This window comes from Equus caballus, chromosome 3, assembly GCF_041296265.1.
Source record: "Equus caballus isolate H_3958 breed thoroughbred chromosome 3, TB-T2T, whole genome shotgun sequence".
NCBI classification, from domain to species: Eukaryota; Metazoa; Chordata; class Mammalia; order Perissodactyla; family Equidae; genus Equus; species Equus caballus.
The window spans coordinates 60,108,153-60,131,288 of record NC_091686.1 but is presented as its reverse complement, the minus strand read 5'-3'; the positions used below and the strand labels follow the sequence as shown (position 1 = coordinate 60,131,288).

Here is a 23,136-nt window from a genome sequence, read left to right as displayed (position 1 = left end):
TCTTTTAAAACTACTATTCACAGTACTTCATGCAGAATAAGGCGGCAGCAAAGTGAAGTATATCCTTGAACCAACTGAAATAAAAGATGGTGTTATGTTTCCTCAAAAAAAAAAAATTCGCACACAGTTATAAAATGCTGAGAAGTATAGGGTGTTATCAAAACATTTAACAGGAAGATATGACCTGGTCTGATGGATCAAGAAAACTTTCTGAGCATACAGACATTTGAGATATAAAGTCAGAATTAACTTCATCGAGAAGAAAAAACATCACAGGCCAAGGGAACACTGGGTGCAAAGTCACAAGGGAGAAAGGCACAGGGATTGTGTGAGGAACTGAAAGCCAGCCGCTGTGGCTTAAAGTGAGCAGAGGAGGGAGTAACACAAGGAAGGCTGGGGAGACAACCACCAGTGCTGATGGGCCTGACACTGGGACAACTCTCCTTTCCTAGGCCTACAGCCTCACCAGACAATCAGAAATCTGTATAAATCTTTAGGCACAACAAGAATGTTGGTCACCATCTTATCTACATTAGGAAAATATTCGAAACTACTGGAACACCCCCAAATAAGGGAAATAATGTACCTTTACTATAGACTATTATATAGCAATTAAAAATGTTTGTAAGAATCTTTAATGCTATGGGAAAATGTTCACAATGTAAGTGACAATATCTATAAATAAAACAGCACGTATATATACATATATGAACCTGATTCTGTTTTAAAAATTCTACCAATACATAATAGAAAGAGGTGAAAAAAGATATGTACCAATCTGACGGAAGAATTAGGGGGTGTTAAAATTTTTATCTTTAAAATTTTCCACATGATAACTTTTATATGATAAAAATATGAAAAGTTTTTTACATTTTAAAAATTATACATGCAATAAAAATTGGAATAATCATGCCAAACTATTAACAATAACTATTTCTGGGTCAAGAAATTATAGGTAGGTTTTTTGTTCTTTACTATTTCCTGCATTTCAATTATCAATAATAATAGTGTATTGCTCTTATAATCAGATAAATGTCATTATTTATCTATTTTTATAACATACCCTGGTAATTTTGCTTTGGGATTTTGCAAAATATTTTTTCTGGGTTTGAGCCAAGAGTTCTTGTCCACCTGCTATGGCCAATATAATGGCATCAGCCATGCGGTTATCATGTAAACAAAGGTCAACAGCACTCTCAAAGTTACCCGTCAGCAAAGCCTGAGTAATTAAACCATCAATATCTGCAATAAATAAATAATACATTCAAGTTAAACAAAATTTTTTGTTACAAGAAAAAATACCATACCTATCAATGGAGAACTCAATACTAATTTATGAATATTACTGGGGCACTAATTTCTCACACAAGCTGTTGAGATCTAAGGAAGTATACTGAGATGCATGTAAGTAAAATCAGGTAAAACAACACATTTTCCAGATTGCTTAAACTGGAATAATAAAGATCATTATACAGTTTCTATCACACAGGCGTCAGAACATACTACCATTTCCAAGGCACTGATTACATATACTAAATGATAACTGAGTTCTTTTCAACTCTCTACCACCTGTGACAAAACACTTCTAACTTAAACTTAGGGACTATTTACTTTCAAATGGTTAAAAAAAAATAGAAATCAAAACCAACAGGTACTTACCCCCACTGATGGAGATGTTAAATGTTTTCCCAGCTGAGGGTAAAAATTCAGATTCCTGTTTTTCCTCTTTAATATGCTAAAGAGATGGAAAGGGTAGCAATTTACCCAGAATGAAACTGTGAAACAATTTAGTGGCAAAAAAATTTATATACGATTATTCACCTATTGACTAGATGACATGCCAAGTTATCCCAGAAAAGTTCTCAGATCCAAGTTTACATGAAGATCTACGACTTCCTTAAGTATTAACTCCCGCTATACAATCACATATAAAATCCAAGGTCATGAGAAATAATGTTAAACAAACTTAAGTGTACCTATCTATTATTGGTAGCTCAGAAGTTACTGAAGCTGAAGAATCCTTGTTTTCTTAAATATCTCATCAAAAAGTAGCTCGAAACATGCAGAGTATACATGTTTTTAATTATACTATATTTAGATTTTAAAACAACCTTGTTTTCACACATTTAAAAGCTTCTGTCCACTAGGTTTAGTTACAGGGTCTTTTTGTTTTAATTGAATTAGTTGTGGAAAAAAAATCACTTGGTGTTCTTATATAAATGCAACACAAACAGACTGTTTATGAATATACTCAAATTCAATTAGAGATTTTGTATTCTCTTAAATTAGTCATACCTGGAACAGGAAGTTAGTTTGTTAAAAACAAATAGTTTTGCGACAAGTTTCTGAGACAACTTGTAAGACTGAGTGAAAACAAATTCAGTATTTTCTTTCTTTAGAAGAAAAGAAATATAATGGAGGCATATTGCTGGCAAACACTTTAAATGTTTTCTATGCATAAAAATTCAAAAGAAACAAAAATATATCAAAGAGATTACAAAGAAATTTTTAAAGAAAAACATAGCTGTCTTGCATGAGATAAAACACCTATCTTCCACAATTGTGTGACCTACACGTCTGAAAGTCAGCGCCTCACATTCAGAGCCAGGGTCATTTTTGGATTGGGCAATTTTAGTGCAGAGCAGTGCAGAGCATCATCTGTAAACAATGCTTAACTAGTTAATATAGACTACTACAGGAGAGTAAATATAACCTTAATTATTTCCTCAATTCAAGAGAAGCATTTTAGAATTTAAAAACAAAAAAATTTTAGAACTTAAGCTATTCACATTAAGGAATAAATCAGACACTGATCTGACTATATTTACTAATAACAAACTTTAAAAAAACCTTTTCTTTTAACTCACAATCTTTCAAGTTTGCTCTCTAAAAATAGTTAATAAACTTCTATTTACAGACACTTGAAATATACATAAGGTAAAAAAATGGACCATTTATTATGTGTTGAGTATCTTCAATGTGTAAGCTACTATGTTTGATAAACAAATAGCATCATCAAGATAAAGGGGAAGATTTTACCTCCTTAAACAAAATTTTTTCAAATACTCTGAAAGTACATACATTGATAACTACTGTTTTGTTAAACACATATTATTCTTACCTATTAATTCACGAGTATATTTCCAAATGGTCCTCTATTGATAATACATAGCTAACCTATTTGTACATAAATGGAAGTACATTTTTTAACGTATCCTACAGTTCTGTCTAGGGATTCCCAAAATTAGTTCAAATCTTTAGTAAGATTTTACCCATATCCTTTATTCTCAGGTTAAGTAAATGCTTGAAGACCCGCTTTTAAGGAAAATGTTTCTTACAATCATCTTGTAATAGTCTAAATTTTTGTTATAAGTGCCAACAAGTCAATTCCAACTCCTACCAATCCTGTGTACAGCAGAGGAGAACGCTTCCTAGTCTTTTCTTTTTGCGCCATCCTCTCACCTTCTGGCACTCTATCAGATAAGGCTCCACTGCTATTCACAAGGTGGGATGGCCAGGTCCATCTTCCTAGTCTGTCTTAGTCTGGAAGCTCTGCTGAAAGCTGTCTACCATGGGTGACCCTACTGGTATTTGAAATACCAGTGGCATAGCTTTCAGCATCACAGCAACATGCAGCCATCATAGTATGACAACTGACAGATGGTTGTGGTTGTGGTTCCCTGATGGAGAAACAAACCTGGGCTGGGCCAGGGAGAGCGTCAAATCTTAACCACTAGATCACCAGGGCTAGTCCAAATTTACTGATGATCGTAAGAAACATTTCATAGTTAGGATATCCCCATATCACAATGAACAATGAAAAAGTCAAAGATGAGATGAGAAATAAGAACTCGATTAATTTTCCAAGATGAAATATAATCAGAAAGCAAGAAAAGTAAATTACAGAATTGTTAGTGGTTAAAAAACCCCAGAAAATTAAAAGGAAAAAAATTAATGATACAACTCTGTGTTCAAGGACTCTTTTTAAGTATTTACAAAAATTGTCAACTACAACTCAGGACATGTTTATAGTAAATCATGACAATCAGTTTATTTAGTGAAATATTCTTTACTTGTAATCAAAATTCAAGACGAATTCAGAAGCCTATGCCACTGATAATGGGCCCTACACATTAACGTGCCAAGAAAAACATTAACTTTACATGCAATGCAAGGTGGATTTCTGAATAAAATCTCTTTCCAGTTTGACATCCTGATATCCATCTGACTAATCTCAAATCAAATGTTAATTTTTTTTTGTTTTTAAAGATTGGCATATGAGCTAACATCTGTTGCCAATCTTTTGTTTCTTCTTTTTCTTCTCCCCAAGCCCCCCAGTAGATAGTTGTATATTCTAGTTGTAGGTCCTTCTGGTTGTGCCAGGGATGCAGCCTCAGCAAGGCCTGATGAGCGGTGCTAGGTCCACACCCAGGATCCGAACCAGTGAAATCCTGGGCTGCCGAAGCAGAGCACGTGAACTTCACTACTTGGCCACAGGGCCAGTCCCTCAACTGTTAATTTTAAACCATATAATCCAGAAGTAGGTCAGCGAACTAAAGATTTCAGAGATGATACTTCCGTCAAACTAGTAAATAGACTCTTACCCTAAACATCTCTAAGAAAACAATATACTCCAGCTTTACTTTGGAACAAGTAGTCAAGAAAATTTTCCATATTTCAACGTGAGATAGATAAATATCACATATTTTTCCAATATAATTAAAAATGAAAAAATAAATACCTCTCCCAAGAGCTGCTCTTCAGCAGCAGGGCTCTCCTCCCCATCACTCTGTGCTAGTTGGTCAGAGTCTTTAAGAGCCTTTGGTACACAAAACAATTACAGAGAAGGTTGAAGAATGTAGCACTAAAGGGTTATTAGTGAACAAGGAAGACAAAAGACCCAACCAACAACATTCAGAGCTAGTTTAATGATAAGAAGCAACACTAAGTAAATTTATTTGAGAAACACCATTAGAGGACAAGCAAAGAGCCACCACTGCTAAGACCGTCCCTTTCTTCCCTACCAAACGTTCCTCAGCAACAAAGATCTTAAGTATCTGAGCAGTCGTTGATTTTGTCTTTCTCTCTTTGCAAAAATTCAAATACCATCAAGAGAAAGGAATGCTTTACTAACTAAACTGACACTATTTTAAAATGAGAATTCTTCATTTATTAAAATATCTACAATCAGCATTTATTGTTATATGATAAAGCTATAAAACAGATAAATTCTTAAGTTACATTTCCTTCTTTGTTATGATCTAAACCAAAATTTTAGAAGGTAGCTATTTTTAAAGGCTCTCTTACCACATCGGTTCCATCCACTTTGTTCAAGGCCAAAGCAATCTGAAATAAAAATAACAACTCACCTACTAAATGGAATTCTACTTCAATGCATGTAGCAAATGTTCACCTCTTACTCCATTTTCATTGGGAAAACACCACAGAAGTTCAGATCAGGGATAGTATATTTAAGAAAAGAATAAAACTTGCATAGAACTGATTCTCAGTGGTTCTAGTTTCAATCACGTGGAGTTCTATTGCTCACATGTCATCTCACTCTGCTATTCAATCACAAAACCTCAAAACAAGCATGTTTTCTCCTACTTTGTTTTAAATAAGATAACTATAGTTAACTTAATAAAATATTTCTTCGGGTATTCACTATGGAAAGAACTGCTATTAGAAGTACTTTGACAATCAGATTCTATTTCCTCATTTTTTGCTATCAGGTATGCAGTAAACTTTCATATTAATCTCTTGCAAATCTAAAAAACTTACAGCATCAAGTCCAGACTAACAATAAAGTTAAATATGCAAAAATCTAAAGGAGTAAGCAAAGACACAAAGCTAGTAAGCAGTGGGGCTGTGCTGTGACCCCGGTTCTGTGTGGCACCAGAACAGCACTCATCTCCAGTGTGCTGGGCATTGCCTACAGTGCACTGTATCCAGCCTGCAGTATGCATGCGGCAACCATGCAATGCTTTACAGAAAACTAGTCACTTTCAAAGAATGACAAACGGCTAATACAAATTACACTGTCAAAGAATCTATTTCCTTCAAGGTTTCCAAAGTCAGTGTTCTCACTTCTGTTCGTGTCAACATTGTGGAATAATAATCAAGTCTCTCTCTGAGAAGAAAACTATAAAACTGAAATCTGACTTCCTGTTTTTACAAGGGAACCTTTTTTTTTTTTTTTAAGATTGGCACCCGAGCTAACATCTGTTGCCCATCTTGTTTTCTTTTGTTCTTCTCCCCAAAGCGCCCCAGTACATAGTTGTATATTCCAGATGCAGGTCCCTCTGATTGTGCTATGTGGGAGACCGCCTCAACATGGCCCATGAGCAGTGCCAGGTCTGTGCCCAGGATCCAAACTGGTCAATCCCTGGGCCACCGAAGTGGAGCGCAGAAACCCAACCACTTGGCCACAGGACTGGTCCCGGGAATCTTGTTTTTTTTTTTTTAAGTTAAAATATGAAGCAAATCATTTGGACTTTTTGTTTATTCAGGTTCAGTACAATAAATCACCCATGCTCCAAAATATTTACTAGCTACTTGTTAGCTAGACCAACTCAATACACAGTTTGGGAATTGCAGGCTAAAGGAATAAGCACCTAGGGTGGAAAATCGTGATGGCCTGAAATAGGAACTTCTTTTCCATCACTTGAGCTGCAGTCAACACAGGGTGATCCCTAACAGCTGCCCTCTCTCTTGTCCCCCAGGGCCACTAGTTACACAACCTCTTAAAACTGAAGTGTGATTTCCAGTGTTTGAGGTTCACAGTCTCTCATCTTTCCAGCCCAATTCACCCTAACATAGCTCTTTAAATCAAGTTTGAATTAAGGGTGGTCCCGGCAGCTTCTAAATCCAGATATAATGTGGAGCTTCACATTTAATAGTATGTATTCAAAACTTTGGCAACTGAACACAAATTCTTATTAAATGTTTACTGAATGATTTGAGATAATCTGTGTACAACTTTATTAAAAAACCACCTATGCTACATAAATGTTTTACTTGTAGAAACACAGCCTTTTACCTTTCCCAAAAGTTTACCTTCTTTCCTAGGTCTTCTTTTCTGTATCCTAGAAGTTCAAGGTATTTTCCACGAGAATCATTCTCAAAGTTTACCTTAAAAAAACACATATTCTTAAAACAAAGACTTGCATTTAAAGGCCTAACTTTTAATTAATTAAAAAAAGCCCATGTAGAATGATTAAAAATATCTAAAGTCTACTATATCAACTAGAATGTTCACTGAAAGAAAGAATCCAAAGGATAGTTATCTTTTTTAATAGTAAGTATACTAGTAATTAATTATCCCAGTTGAATAAAGCTTACTTTTAAACTATAATTTTTATAAATACAAACTAACTCATGTCCAAAGGTTATATGAATGCAAAACTCACACTATGTGGAACATTCAATGTCTTAAAACTTTTCCCCAAAATTATTATTTAATTAAAAAATATAAAAATAAATTCCATAATTTTAGAATTCAACCGTATTGTATTTGAGATCTCCTTTCTTTGCAAAATTTAGTATCAAGAAATAGACATTCCCATGGAGGCAAAATGACCAACCAGAAAATTCCATTTGTTATTCTACTGCCATAAATGGAACTGAGTAAAGGGATGAGAAATTCCTCCAACCTCTCTCCCCTATAGCTCTTCCCTCTTTTCCCGTTTTCCTTCACTGGATCTAGTACAGAAATTAAATATTTTATGTTTATTATACTAAGCTCTATGTTCCAATTTTAAAATAGGTCTGCTGAATGTTATGTCTCTCTCATTTAAATACATATATCATATCATTTTTTTATTTATAAAAAAGTACTTTATAACAGGCTTTTCAAAGCAGAGAAGGAAGAACTCTTGACATAAAAATTTAGGTCGTGTGCTCTTCATAAGGTTTCTTTAATTTCATAATGAATTCCTGAAATCACATTCTTCCAACTGTTTCTTTAATAGGAAGAAAGATTTAGAATATAATAGGAATAGTTAAATTTGCAGATAATGAAATAAAATTGTTTTAATACCAACCTTACCTTCAAAAAGGACCACACATTTTTTTCAAACTCAGTCTGAGAAGCATCAATTTTTTTCTGACAATAACTGACAAATCCTTGTGACTGCACGACCTGCTGAAGCTGGTCCGATCGGCTGAGGAACTCCTTTTCCGTTACAACCTGACTAATGAACACGTGGTGCTGCTGCTGCTGCTGCTCAGCTCCCTGCTGAGACTGCATCCTGATGTTCTCAAAGGTGACCAGTTTGCCACCAAACTGTAAAAGAACAAATGAACAAAATCAGTCTGAACCACAAAGATGTGGTCAAAAACCATGCTTATCGTAAATCTGCTAATGGAAAGAACTGTGGTCTAAATCTCTCTCATTTTGGATAAAATCAGCTGATACACTCTCCCGTACTCCACAGTCTGACCCCAGCCTTCAATTACCATTCCTCCTCACACTACCCACCTTCTAGATAAAATGTACTATTTACTGCACCCCACTATTTCTCACCTACTTGTTTTTACTAATTTCCACATACTCGATGCTACTTCTCAAGGCCCAAGCAAATGTCACCTCTTCCATCCCAGATGCCCTCAGTATATTATATCTCTTTTGACTCATCTATTAGCTATCTGTATTTGCCTAACCTTCTGTTCTAGGTTCTAAACTTTACAGGGTGACAGAACATGCCAGTCCAAAATACGCCATTTGCCATAAGAATTATGTTGAGCTAAAGACTACTTGACAAACAGCAGGAGCAAGAAAGGCACTGTGACTTCCTCTTTTCTTCCTGAAAGCAGGAGATGAAACTCCCATGTGAGAGCTGCTCTCCCTATCCCAGGAGGAGAGAAACATTCTTATTACCAGAGATGCCGAGAGAACTATGTACAAACAGACCATCTTAAATAATTATCTCCCTTTAGTCTCCCTATATATTTTAGTTACTTTTCCACAATTGCCATTCTTTGTTCAACCTAGTATATAAACACTTAGGTTTTGCCATTTGTTTGGGTCTTCCTCTCCCTATGGGGGCTCCTGTGTGTGTGCACATGTGAAAATCTGTATGCTTTTCTCCTGTTAATGTCTTACGTCAATTTAATTCTCAGGCCCAGTGGAAAACCCTAGGAGAGCAGATGCAAAGTTGCGTCTCCCTTACACCTACAAGGAAGGCTCTGTGTCTACTTTATTCTTGTATCTCCTACAGTACTCCATATCTGCCTTGTATGTAGCAAGTAGATAGCTAATACCTGATTATTATATTCATAAAAAATAAATGTAGGTAAAGAAGGAAGCACAGGACCAAATTTGCTTCTTTATACTCAGTAACTCTGTACAAGGATTATGGTCTTTATACAAATTTATCCTATGAAATGACTAATATTTTCAAAGTGTTTGTAACGTCAGGCATTGTAGGAAATACCAAGACATACGAAAACACAAACTACTATCCTTAAGGAACTTAACATGGAAACAGAACTGGATACAACAGGCACATATAAGTGCTGAATGAGGTACACATAATATGGAACTTCACAAAAGGCCAAAACCACTGGGTTTCCCCAAATTCTAGGGAAGTTGGGGAAAACTGGACTCAGAGACAAGATCTAAATTGGGTTTCATAAGTTGATTAGGTTTATTCATTTACTTGGTTCTATCTAATATTAATATTATATTACATAATTATAATAACGTAAATGCTTTTAGTCATCAGTTTTTTAAATCAACTAAAACAAATATGGAAAACAAACTGAACACAGTAAAAATATTTTTAAAATCTTAGCAATGTAAAAATAACGTAATTTACAAAAATTGGAAGAAATACAAAAATTTGGAAAGAAAAAAATTGGAAGAAAGTATAAATGCACTAATTTAATACTGCAGAGAAAAGTTTCAATTAATACTATATAAAGTTGATATGTCAAGACATGGACGTTTAGGTAAATTATTTACATTTATAAAGATAATCATAAAAATAACCAAAATTCTAAAACTTCGATAATGGTAACCTAAAGATATTTGAAGGGGACATTGATGTTCTACCCCTCATGTCCACAGAGAGGGAATTTTCACTGCACTCTATAAGATGGGAGAGCAGAGGAAGGACACTTCCATTGTCCTTCGCACTCTCCCGGGACAGGACTGAGCGACATCGTTTTACAGGGAAGAAATGCAGCATACTTGCATCAGCTCTTCAGGGCTTCCTTTTGTATGTCTTCCTGCATACAGTGATAGTACATGTAGATAAGTTGCCTACACCTTCAAGGAAAGTCCTACAGTACCTAGATCTCCCCGTAACTAGGCTGGTAAGGCTGCCTAATACAGGGGTGAAGCTAAAAAACTGTTTATTGAATCACATACTGGGGCTATAGAGGCAAACAGAAAAAGACTAAGGCCCAGCTCTCATGGAGCCTATGTTCTAGCTTGTTACAAGGTCCATATGGCTGCACGTCTACACCATAGCCTCCAATCTAGTTCACGGCTGCACCAAAGCTGATATTTTGATTCTCTCTCTCATTTGGTTCCAAACTCAAATGGAAAAGAAATGAGTGTTATTTATTGTCTTTCTAATACTCTAATACTAGTGAGTGGAGGTGGGAATACGGGGAGAGAAAGATGTTCACTTTTCATGTCAAAGATAGATATATAGTGAACATCTTCTATTTGTCAGGCACTGAAAATATACCTGTGAACTAGACAGTTTCTGTCCTCCAGTAGCTTATATTTGGGGGTAAGGGAGGAGCTTTTTGTACAGTTTGATTTTCTTTTAAACTTTGTACATATATAATTTTGTAGCAATAAATGTTAACTACTTAAAGAAGGAATGAACTAACTAGATGGACAGTTAGGATTCAACAGGTAAGGTGGAAAGTCACAAACAAAAGCAAAGATTCAAAGGCAGGAATGCAGACAGTAGAGAAGACCAGACAGAAGGGATGAGAAGATTAATTAATCCACAGAGTGGATTTATGAGTGACATCATCAAAGGTTTATTTTAGGAAGACTAATCTAGAATACGTAATATGGACTGGAGGGGAAAAGACAAGCAATAGGACATGCAGTCATCTAACAGTTCAGTGTGAAAAGAAGAATTAGGCAGAGCAATAGCAATTTAAAAGGAAGAAATAAATCCAGGAGATTTATAAAGAGATCAATACTCGGACATAAGAAATGAACACATGGGCCTGGTTAATAGAAAAATGATAGCAAGAATGCAACAGTAATTGCACTGAAGATGATTCACTCAGTTTTGGGAAAGGTGAAGATATAGAATTCTACGACGTATAAAATTCTGTTATGATGATACAAAACGGGATGGGGCAGTTGAACAAAATACCAAGTTTAATATCATAACTTTTAGGCATTATTACTGAGAGACTCCCTTTATCATTATGTATAGCAGGCATTTGATTAGACTGCCAGTAGAAAAGCTATAAGCTTTATAACTCTAATATTAGACAAGCTATTTAATTTGCTCTTCATCTGCAAAATGGAGGTTACAGTGGTAGCTATTTTATAAGGTAGTTGTGAGAATTAAATGAGTTACTATATGCAAAATGCTTAGAACAGTGCCTGGCACATAATAAGAAAGAAATAAATTTTAGGTATTAATATTATTATTAAGGAGGTTTTATTGTACTTGTAGGAAGAAAGTAACCCAACATCAGACAAATGGACTATTCCATACAAGATTTTTAAAAACAGAAGTGAAATAAGAATATTTAGGAAAAGACTTTATTTCTTCTTTCTGGTCTATAGGAATGGCCAGAGTTTTCAAAGCTGAAGCTTGAGGACATTAACTTGGCAATGATTTCTTAGATATGATACCAAAAGCAAAGGCAACAAAAGTAAAAACAGACAAACGAGGCTTCTGCATGGCAAAGGAAACAATTAACAGGGTAAAAAGGCAAACTAAAGAACGGGAGAAAATATTTGCAAATCATTTATCTGATAAGGAGTTAATATCCAGAATATATAAAGAATTCCTACAACTTAACAACAATAAAAAACAATCTGATTAAAAAAATGGGCAAAGGACTTGAATAGACATTTCTCCAAAGATGACATACAAATGGCCAACAGAGACATGAAAAGATGCTCCACATCAGTATTTATTAGGGAAATGCAAATCAAAACCACAATGAGGTATTACCTCATATGCATTAGGATGGCTATCTAAAAATTAGTAAATAATACAAGTTAATGAGGATATGGAGAAATTGGAACCGTTATGCTCTGTTGATTGGAATGTAAAATGGTACAGCCACTATGGGAAAACAGTATGGAGGTTCCTCAAAAATTAAAAATAGATCCAGCAATCCTACTTCTGGGTATGTATCCAAAAGAATTGAAAATAGGATGTTGAAGAGATATTTGCACACAAATGTTCATAGCAGCATTATTCACAACAGCCAAGAGGTGGAAGCAACCTAAATGTCCACTGATAAATAAATGGATAAAGAAAATGTGGTGTGTATATATATATATATATATATACAATGGAATATTAGTCAGCCTTTTAAAAGAACGAAATCCTGTCATACACCACAACATGGATGAACCTGGAGGACATTATGCTAAGTGAAATGAGCCAAACACAAAAAGACAAATACTGCATGATTCCACCTATATGAAGTATCTAAAGTAGTCAAACTCATAGAAACAGAAAGTAGAATGTGATGACCAGTGGTTAGGGGAGGGGAAAATGGGCAGTTGTGGTTTAATAAGGATAGAGTTTCAGTTTTGCAAGATGAAAAAGTTCTAGAGATCTGTTGCACAACAATATGCATATAGTTAACATACTGTACTGTACACTTAAAAATAGTTAAGATGGTAAATTTTATGTTACGTGTTTTTTACCATAAAAAATAAAACAACCTGGGACTGACCCAGTGGCGTGGTGAGGTTTGTGCGCTCCTCTTCAGCAGCCTGCAGTTTGCAGGTTCAGATCCCAGATGCAGACTTACACATTGCTCATCAAGCCAGACTATGACAGTGTCCCACACACAAAATAGAGGAAAACTGGCACAGATGTTGGCTCAGTAACAATCTTCCTCAAGCAAAAAGAGGAAGATTGGCAACAGATGTTAGCGCAAGGCTGCTCTTTCTCACCAAAATAAATAAAACAAAATAAATAAATAAATGAAATTGACAATTAAAAAAAAGCTAGCAGGAAGGGAAGAAGAGAAGAAAGGAGGATACGTCCTCCTCCAAAGAAAACAAAGAATGAAGGAAGGTGAGATAGATAAGAAAGACAAGTTTAATAAGGTGAAGGAGATGGATGGTGTGAAGGTTGCACAATAATGTGCATGTACTTAATGTCACTGAACTGTACATTTTAAAATGGTAAATTTTATGTTATATATATTTACCACAATTCAAAAAATAAAAGAAAAAAAGGGAGTAGGTCCCATTGTTCCTGAGAAACTATTTCGATTGATGAAAAACCCAGAAACACATCTCAACTCAATCTTCTTCCATCTGAGTGATCCTATAATAACACTTTAATATGATAAGTCCTTTATGCTTATGGACCATAAAAACAAATCCACCTACTGAAAAAGAAGCCCCAACAGGCCTTCGGATCCACTTGGGTGGCTTCTTCAGAGGCAACACTATATTATGCTGAGCAGTCTGCTGAGGAATTTGTAATGGAGGAAGGGGCTGTCCTGTGCCAAAGGGATCAAGATTTCCAAAAGATGATGAAAGCTAAAAAATAAACATCAGAATTTGTAACTTATACAAGAATATATTACATGTTTTCAAGTCATCCAAGAAATTCTTTTTATCACAAATGTCCAATTAATCAGTAAAGTCATTTTCAAAATAATTACACAATAAGATGATTTTTTTTCAGATGTTACAATCAAAAACCTTAACACTTCCTATTACCTTGTCAACCTGTTTCTGCCTTAAACCATCTGCACTCCCTCCCATGATAGAATAAACACTGATACGTCCATCAAAGGAAGCAGCTGATAAGACAGCAGGATTTCTGGGACACCACTGAATATCAAAGCACCACTGAGTGTTGGTGGGAAGTTCATATAACACCTAAGCCAAAAACAGAAAAACATCAGAAAACGGTTATAGCCAAAACACCTGATTAATATGATCAACAAGTACAGCTTAATTAAATATTTTCTTTCACAAAGTGTCTTTAGCCAGGAAAAACAATTCTAAGAATTTCTTTAAAGTAAGAAAAATCTATTATGATGGCCTGTTATGATAAAAACGAACGCTACTCAAAATTTTGACCACATTTGGAATAAGTACATCTTAAAAACCAAAGTTTTTCTGTTTTTATTGAAATGGTAGCAGTGGATACATGTGAAAGACCAGAACACTCTATTAGAATCAACTTGTTAAACTCTAAAAGGTCAATGGTGTCCTGCCAACTGTTTCCGCCTGCCAAGATCCAAACAATCATATTTAGGTTATTTGGAGATCAAATTTAAAACATAATCTTGAGAAGGAAGAATTCACTGAGAAATTTGGCTTTTCATCAAGTGAAAAAACACATACACATCATTCTTACTACCAGAGAACCGGAAAAGAATTTGGCATAAACGGTTTTCTTTAAAAGGAAAAGAAAATGGAAAAATATAAAAAGTGGATGATATAAAACCTTTACAATGTAATAACTGTTGCTAACTCAAAGTTAGTGTGATGGTAACTGATGCTCATAGAAGCAGAGGTTTTAGGGCTTTAAGAAATATGTCAAGTTAGCTTAACTTTGGCTTCCTGTGACATTTAAAATAATGTTTTATTTTACAAGAAAACAGAATTAAGTGAAACGGTATTTAGCCCGCTTGTTTCTGATGCTTAAATTGGTTGATAAGACATAGCTTCATGATATTTAAATCACTTGTCTATTCCTAACCTTCATTTGAATAAAAAATCCACTCAATTTCTTTCAGTTGCAGGATGCACTAAAACTTTATTCCTTCGAAGTTCCAGCACACACACAACTAATCATGTGCAAAAATTCATTTTATCAAATTACATAACTGAAAAATTAGAACACTAATTTCCAAGAATTTTTAGCTCATTGGGAAGGCACAGCATAAAATGGAAGATTTTTATTATTTGGTCTACATATCATGAGGCAAAACTTATTATTATTTTAATTTTTTCTATTGTCTCCCCTAACTTTAACATTTCTGTAGTCTTACAGACATCACTGCATCTGAAAACTTTAAGCCACAAACCAAGTAACAAATGTGCTTGCTTTTACTTAAATATTATAGACTAAAATCTATTGAAGATACTCTTATTTTTACTAGCATTGCATTGGGGTAACTAGCAAAGCACTTTCAGTAATGTTTCTTAATTTAGAAAAGGTAAAAGTTTAAAAGCTGTAATTTAAATCTATTGTCCCTTGTCCAATACTGAAAGAGACAGAAACAATTCCGTATCTATTATTACACAATATTTCTGATAAAATCTCTGCTAGATTAACATTTCACACACACCTCTATCTACTTTCACATCCTTAACTATCATAATGCACTAAAGAATCCATATGGAAAACTTCTTATTCAGCTAGAGATAAAATATTACGACAGCTGTAAGTTTGAGAAACATTTCCTCTCCATACCTCTCCTGTATTTGGGTTGGAGCAGAGAATCTTAGCATCTTTTCCACAGCTCAGCAACAATTCAGGATCTGCCATGCTCCAAGCAATTGCCAAAATTCCCCTGTAAAAAACATGGAGAGATGGAGGCCAGCTCCATAGCCAAATGGTTAAGTTTGTGCACTTCACTTCAACGGCCCAGGGCGTGGATCTTGGGCACAGACCTACACACTGCCTGTCAAACCATGCTGTGGCGGATCCCACACAGAAGAACTAGGATGATCTATGACTAGGATATCAACTATGTACTGGGGCTTTGGAGGAAAACAAAAGAGAAAGATTGGCAACAGATGTTAGCTCAGGGCCAATCTTCCTCACCAAAAAAAAAAAAAAAAAAAAAAGATTCTTAAAAAAAAACCACCACAAAGAGATGGACAGTGACATCAGCATCACGGCAGAGTGTGCTCTTCCCTTAGGCTCTCCCCAACAAGATAAAATGAAAGGGACATTCATAAACCAACAGAGGACATTCACATAACACAACAGATATTTGAGAAACCTACGCAGCCATACATCAGAAGGTGGAGGTGCTACACTTCCAGGGAGGAAGTGGAAGGAGGTAAGGGCATCTCCTATCCCTCCTTCAACAGCAGTGACCCAAGGCATGGGACCATGCGTGGCTCAGAGAAAAGAGCAGAGAGGGGCAGCTCTCCATGGGAACACATTTGCTCTCCAAATTCCCTCAAAGCCCATGGGTAAGCCCTACACAGAGGTGGCTAAGCTATTGCAGGAGTGTCTCCACCAAGCCAGCACCCCAGGAGAGCAGACAGCAAGAGCAGAGTGAGAACGTCCCAGAGATCGCAAATGAAAGGAAGTGATCCTCCCCCACCCCCCGGGCACTCCAGCAGCTCAGCTGGTTGGCCAGAACCTCCCTGTATATATTAGAAAAGCAGCAGCTGCAAGCGAGTGAGCAGGAAATCGCAGATGGGCCCTATCAGCACAGATTCTAAGAACAGGCACAGACACTAGGGATTGTGCTGGGCTCAGAAGGCACAGCTCCTGACCCCCCCCAAAGTGGTGGAAGGTGTATCTGCAACCAGATACTATCACTATGTGAAAGCACAAATCCATGCTATCAAACAATATGAAGAAATATATTAATACTCCAGAAGAAAAATGAGAAGAACCCAGAAATCAATCCTGAAGGTACAGAAATACATAATCTAAATTATAGAGAATTCAAAACAGCTATCATAAATAAACTAACGAGTTACAAGAAAATAGAGAAAGACAGTTCAATGAAATCAGGAACAGAATTAATGAACAGAGGGAATTCTTCACAAAAGAAATGGAAACTACAAAGAAGAACCAATCAGAACTGCTGGAGATGAAAACCACAATGAATGAGATAAAGAAAAATCTGGACTCCCTTAATAACAGCTGATATTATAGAGGACAGGATTAGCAGCCTAGAAGACAGAAATATAGAAATGTGTTAGATGGGAGAGGAGGGAGAACTAAGGCTAAAAGGAAGAAACTCTCCAAGAAATATCTGACTCAATTATGAAATACAACATAAGGGTTATAGATATTCCAGAGGTGGATGAGAGGAGGAATGGAGCAAAAACCTTGCTCAAAGAAATCATAGCTGAGAACTTCCCCAACCTGGTGAAAGGGAGGGAAAAACAAGTTAAAGAAGCTAATACAACTCCTAATCATATCAATGTAAAAAGACCTTCTCCAAGGCATGTAGTAGTAAAGCCGGCAAAAGTCAGTGACAAGGAAAAAGTATTGGCAGAAGAAAATAATTTACAAAGGAACTCATAGCAGGCTTTCAGCAGATTTCTCAGCAGAAACCTTATAGGCTAGGAAAGAGTGGAAGATGTATTCAAAATTCTGAAAGACAAAACCTTTCAGCCAAGAATATTCTATCCTGCAAAAATATCCTTCAAATATGATGGAGAAATAAAAACTTTCCCAGATAAACAAAAGCTGAGGGAGTTCATCACCACAAGATCCCCCATACAAGAAATGATCAAGAAGGCTGTCATACCTGAAAAAAATAAGAAAGGGTTTCCAAAGCCTTGAGCAATGAGATAAATAGGCAGACAAAATCAGAAAACTGCAGCTCTCCATTAGAGGAGGTTAGCAAACAATTATAACATTAAAGATAAAGGGAAGGAAAACATCAAAAATAAATATAATCTCGTCATTTTAACCACATACTCACAACACAAGATGGAATAAGTTGTGACAACAACAACCTAGAAGGGGAAAGGGAAAGGGATGGAATTGACTTAGACTAAGGAAATAAGAGGCTATCAGAAAACAGACTATCTCATCTACGAGATGTTTTATATAATCCTCATGGTAACCACGAAACAAATAATCAGAACAGAGACACAAATGATAAATAAAGAGAAAACTGAAAAAACCATCACAGAGAACTACCAAACTGAAGTGGAAGTCTGAAATAGATGGGACGAGAGACAGGTGAAATACAGAACAAATGGAAAACAAGAGATAAAATGGTAGCTTTAAGCCCTCATGTATAAATAATCACTCTAAATGTAAATGGATTGAATTTTCCAATCAAAAGACACAGAGTGGTAGGATGGATTAAAAAACAATACCCAACAATATGCTGTCTCAAGGCAACACATCTCAGTTCTAAAGACAAAGACAGGCTCAGAGTGAAGGGATGGAAGACAATACTCCACGTTAATAGCAAACAAAAGAAAGCTGGTGTTGCCATACTTATATCAGAAAAAGTAGACTTCAAGATAAAACAGGCAATGAGAGACAAAGAGGGGCAGTATATAACAATAAAAGGGACATTCCACCAAGAAAACATAAAACATAAATATATACGCACCCAACACATGAGCACCAAAGTACATACAGCAACTATTAACAAACCTAAAAGGAGATATTAACAACAACACAATAATAGTAGGGGACCTTAACACCCCACTTACATCAATGGATAGATCATCCAGACAGAAAGTCAACAAGGAAATAATGGATTTTTTTGGTAAAGATTTTATTTTTCCTTTTTCTCCCAAAGCCCCCCGGTACATAGTTGTGTATTTTCAGTTGTGGGTCCTTCCAGCAGTGGCATGTGGGACGCCACCTCAGCATGGCCTGACGAGCAGTGCCATGTCCACGCCCAGGATTTGAACCGGTGAAACCCCGGGCTGCCAAAGCAGAGCACGTGAACCCAACCACTTGGCCACAGGGCCGGCCCCGGAAACAATGGATTTAAAGGAAAAACTAGACCAGATGGACTTAATAGATATATATAGAACACCCCATGCAAAAACAGCAAAACACATATTCTTCTAAAGTGCACATGGAACATTCTCAAGGATAGACCAGGGACTGGCCTGGTAGTGTAGTGTACCAGTTTGTGCACTCCACTTAGACGGTCAGGGGTTCACCGGTTTGGATCCCAGGCATGGACCTATACACCACTTATCAAGCAATGCTGTGACAGGCGTCCTTCCAGGAGGAAGATGGGCACAGATGTTAGCTCTGGGCCAATCTTCCTCAGCATAAAGAGGAGGATTGAAAGCAGATGTTAGCTCAGGGCTAACCCTCCTCAAAGAAAAAAGAAAAGGATACATCGTATGTTGGGATACAAGGCAAGCCTCAATAAATTTAAGAAGATTGAAATCATAACAAGCACCTTTTCTAACCATAATGCTATGAAACTAGAAAACAACTATAAGAAAAAAGTTGGGAAAGTGACAAACATGTGGACACTAAGAACATGCTACGAACGACCAACGGATCACTGAAGAAATCAAACGAGAAATAAAAACATATCTGGAGGGGCCGGCCTGGTGGCACAGCAGTTAAGTTTGCACGTTCTGCTTCCGCGGCCCGGGGTTCACCAGTTCGGATCCCGGGTGCGGACATGGTACCAGTCGGCAAGCCATGCTGTGGTAGGCGTCCCACATATAAAGTAGAGGAAGATGAGCATGAATGTTAGCTCAGGGCCAATCTTCCTCAGCAAAAAGAGGAGGATTGGCAGCAGTTAGCTCAGGGCTAATCTTCCTAAAAAAAAAAATCTGTAGACAAATGAAAATGAAAATACACCATTCCAATTCATATGTGATGCAGGAAAAACAGTCCTAAGAGGGAAATTCATAGCAATACAGGCCCATCTTAACAAACAAGAAAAGCTCAAATAAGCAGCCTAAACTACAGCTAACAGAATTAGAAGAAGAACAAACATAGCCCACGGTCAGCAGAAGGAGGAAAATAATAAAAATGAGAGCAGAAATAAATGAAATTGAAACAAACAAAAAAACAGTATCAAGGATCAATGAAACAAAGAGCTGGTTCTTTGAGAAGACAGACAAAATTGACAAACCCTTAGCCAGACTCACTAAGAAAAAAAGAGACAAGCCTCAAATAAATAAAATTAGAAATGAAAGAGGAGAAATGACAAGAGATACCACAGAGCTACAAAGGACTATAAGGGAATACTATGAAAAATATGTTAACAAATTGGACAATACAGAAGAAATGGATCAATTCTTAATACTCATACCACTTCCCAGAACTGAAACAAGAAGAAACAGAGAATCTGAATAGACCAATCACAAGTAAAGAGATTGAAACAGTATGCAAAAACCTCCCCAAAAATAAAAGTCCAGGGCCAGATGGCTTCTCTGGAGAATTCTACCAAACATTCAAAGAAGATTTAATAACTATCCTTCTCAAACTATTCCAAAAAGTTGAGGAAGATGGAATACTTCCTAACGTATTTTACGAAGCCAACGTCACCCTGATCCTAAAGCCAGACAAGGACAACACAAAGAAGGAAAATCACAGGCCAATATCGCTGATGAACATAGATGCAAAAATCCTCAACAAAATATCGGCAAGCCGAATACAGCAATACATTAAAAGGATCATACACCATGATCAGGGACACAGGGATGATTCAACATCTGCAAATCAAACCATGTGACACACCACATTAACAAAATGAGGAATAAAAACCACATGATCATCTCCACAGATGCAGAGAAAGCATTTGACAAGATCCAACAGCCATTTATGATAAAAACTCTCAATAAAATGGGTATAGAAGGAAAGTGCCTCAACGTAATAAAGGCCATATATGACCAACCCACAGCCAACATCATACTCAACAGGGGAAAACTGAAAGCCATCCCTCAGAAAACAGGAACAAGACAAGTGTGCCCACTCTTGCCACTCTTACTCAACATAGTACTGGAGATTTTGGCCAGAGCAATTACACAAGGAAAAGAAATAAAAGGAATCCAAATAGGCAATGAAGTCGTGAAACTCTCGTTGTTTGCAGATGACATTATTCTACATGTAGAAAACCCTAAAGAATCCAACAGAAAACTATTAGAAATAATCAACAACTACACCAAAGTTGCAGGGCACAAAATCAACTTACAAATATCAGTTGCATTTCTATATTCTAATAACAAAATAGCGGAAACAGAACTCAAGAATACAATCCCATTTATAATCGCAACAAAAGAATAAAATATCTGGGAATAAACTCAATCAAGGAGGTGAAAAACTTATACAATGAAAACTATAAGACATTATTGAAAGAAATTAATGGTGACAAAAAGAAATGGAAAGATATGCCATGCACATGGATTGGAAGAACAAACACAGTTAAAATGTCCATAATACCTAAAGCAATCTACAGATTCAACACAATCCTAATCAGAATCCCAATGACATTCTTCAGAGAAATAGAACAAAAAATCCTAAAATTCACATGGGGCAAAAAAAGACCCTGAATAGCAAAAGCACTCCTGAGAAAAAACAATGAAGCTGGAAGCACCACGATCCATGACTTCAATATACACTACAAAGCTACAGAAATCAAAAAAGCATGGTACTGGAACAAAAACAGACACACAGATCAATGGAACAGAATTAAAAGCCCAGAAACAAAACCCCACATCTATGGACAGCTAATCTTCACCAAAGGAATTAAGAACATACAATAGAGAAAGGAAAGTCTCTTCAACAAATGGTGTTAGGAAAACTGGACAGCCACATGCAAAAGGATGAAAATAGATCATTATCTTTCACTATACACAAAAATTAATTCAAAATGGATCAGACTTGAAGGTAAGTCCTGAAACCATAAAAGTTCTAGAAGAAAATATACGCAGTACACTCTCTGACTTCAGTCTTAGAAGGACCTTTTTAAATACCATATCTACTTGGACAAGGGGATCAAAAGAAGAAATAAACAAGTGAGACTTCATCAGACTAAACAGCTTCTGCACAGCAAAGGAAACCATGAATTAAATGAAAAGACAACCCACCAACTGGGAGAAAATATTTTCAAATCATAAACCCAACAAGGGGTTAATCTCCAAAATCTATAAAGAACTCATACAACTCAACAACAAAAAAACAAACCTGGTCAAAAAATGGGCAGAGGTATGAACAGACGTTTTTCCAAAGAAGATATACAGATGGCCAATAAGCACATGAAAAGATGTTCAACATCACTAATCATCAGGGAAATGCAAATCAAAACTACACTAAAACATCACCTTAGACTCGTTAGAATGGCTATAATCACCAAGACAAAAAATAATAAATGTTGGGGAGGATGTGGAGAAAAGGGAACCCTCACACAGTGCTGTGGGAATGCCAACTGGTGCAGCCACAATGGAAAATAGTATGGAGATTTCTCAAAAAATTAAAAATAGAAATACCATACAACCCAGCTTTCCCATTACTGGGTATTTATACAAACTTGAAGTCAAGAATTCCAATAGACTTATGCACCCCTATGTTCCTTGTAGCATTATTCACAGTAGCTAAGAAGTGGATGCAACCCAACTGCCCACTGACTGATGAATGGATAAAGATGATGTAGTATATATATATATATATATACATATACATATATATACATACACACACACACACACACAGAATGGAATACGACTCAGCCATAAAGAAAAAGACAAAGTCACCCCTTTTGCAACCACGTGGATGGACCTTGAGGGTATTATGTTAAGCAAAATAAGCCAGACAGAGAAAGACAAACACCATGTGATTTCCCTCACATGTGGAAGGTAAACTAACACATGGACAAAGAACGGTTTAATGGTTACCAGAGGGGAAGGGGGGTGGGGGGTGGGCACAAGGAGTAAAGGGGCACATTTATATGGTCACTGACAAATAATAATGTACAACTGAAATCTCACAATTTTAGAAACTATGATGGCCTCAATAAAATTAAAATAAAAAAACACAAAAAGAAAACCACAGAGATGAAGAAATTTTTAATCTTCAGAAAACCAAATCTCCAAATTATTTATGTCCAGGCTTTGGAGACATACACTGCTAACAGAAGTATAATTCCATATCATCTTTCTGGGAAGCAATTTAGGAAGGTGTATGCTCTTTGTTCATTACTAAGACATTCAATATAGCGTGTAGTATACGATAGCAAAAAACGAAAACAAATGCCCAACATGGACCATGTAACAATAAATTACAGATAATCTTTTAATGTGAAAAT

At 36.2% G+C, this 23,136-nt stretch overlaps 1 protein-coding gene across 50 annotated transcripts in view; it reads right to left on the bottom strand.

Annotated features, from left to right (window-relative positions):
- The window catches only part of SEC31A (SEC31 homolog A, COPII coat complex component), an 87,900-nt gene that overhangs the window by 35,359 nt on the left and 29,405 nt on the right, over positions 1-23,136 (bottom strand). For 33 of the 50 annotated variants that reach the window (XM_023637813.2, XM_023637822.2, XM_023637823.2 and 30 more), the window contains 9 exons: positions 15,612-15,711; positions 13,904-14,065; positions 13,568-13,720; positions 8,048-8,284; positions 7,057-7,131; positions 5,308-5,346; positions 4,742-4,819; positions 1,660-1,735; positions 1,064-1,242 (listed from right to left, as the gene is read on the bottom strand). In XM_023637813.2, the coding sequence (XP_023493581.1) occupies positions 1,064-1,242; positions 1,660-1,735; positions 4,742-4,819; positions 5,308-5,346; positions 7,057-7,131; positions 8,048-8,284; positions 13,568-13,720; positions 13,904-14,065; positions 15,612-15,711 (1,099 nt within the window). The remainder of the gene's footprint in view (positions 1-1,063; positions 1,243-1,659; positions 1,736-4,741; positions 4,820-5,307; positions 5,347-7,056; positions 7,132-8,047; positions 8,285-13,567; positions 13,721-13,903; positions 14,066-15,611; positions 15,712-23,136) is intronic. The other 17 variants (XM_070263577.1, XM_070263590.1, XM_070263562.1 and 14 more) reach the window with 1 other exon arrangement.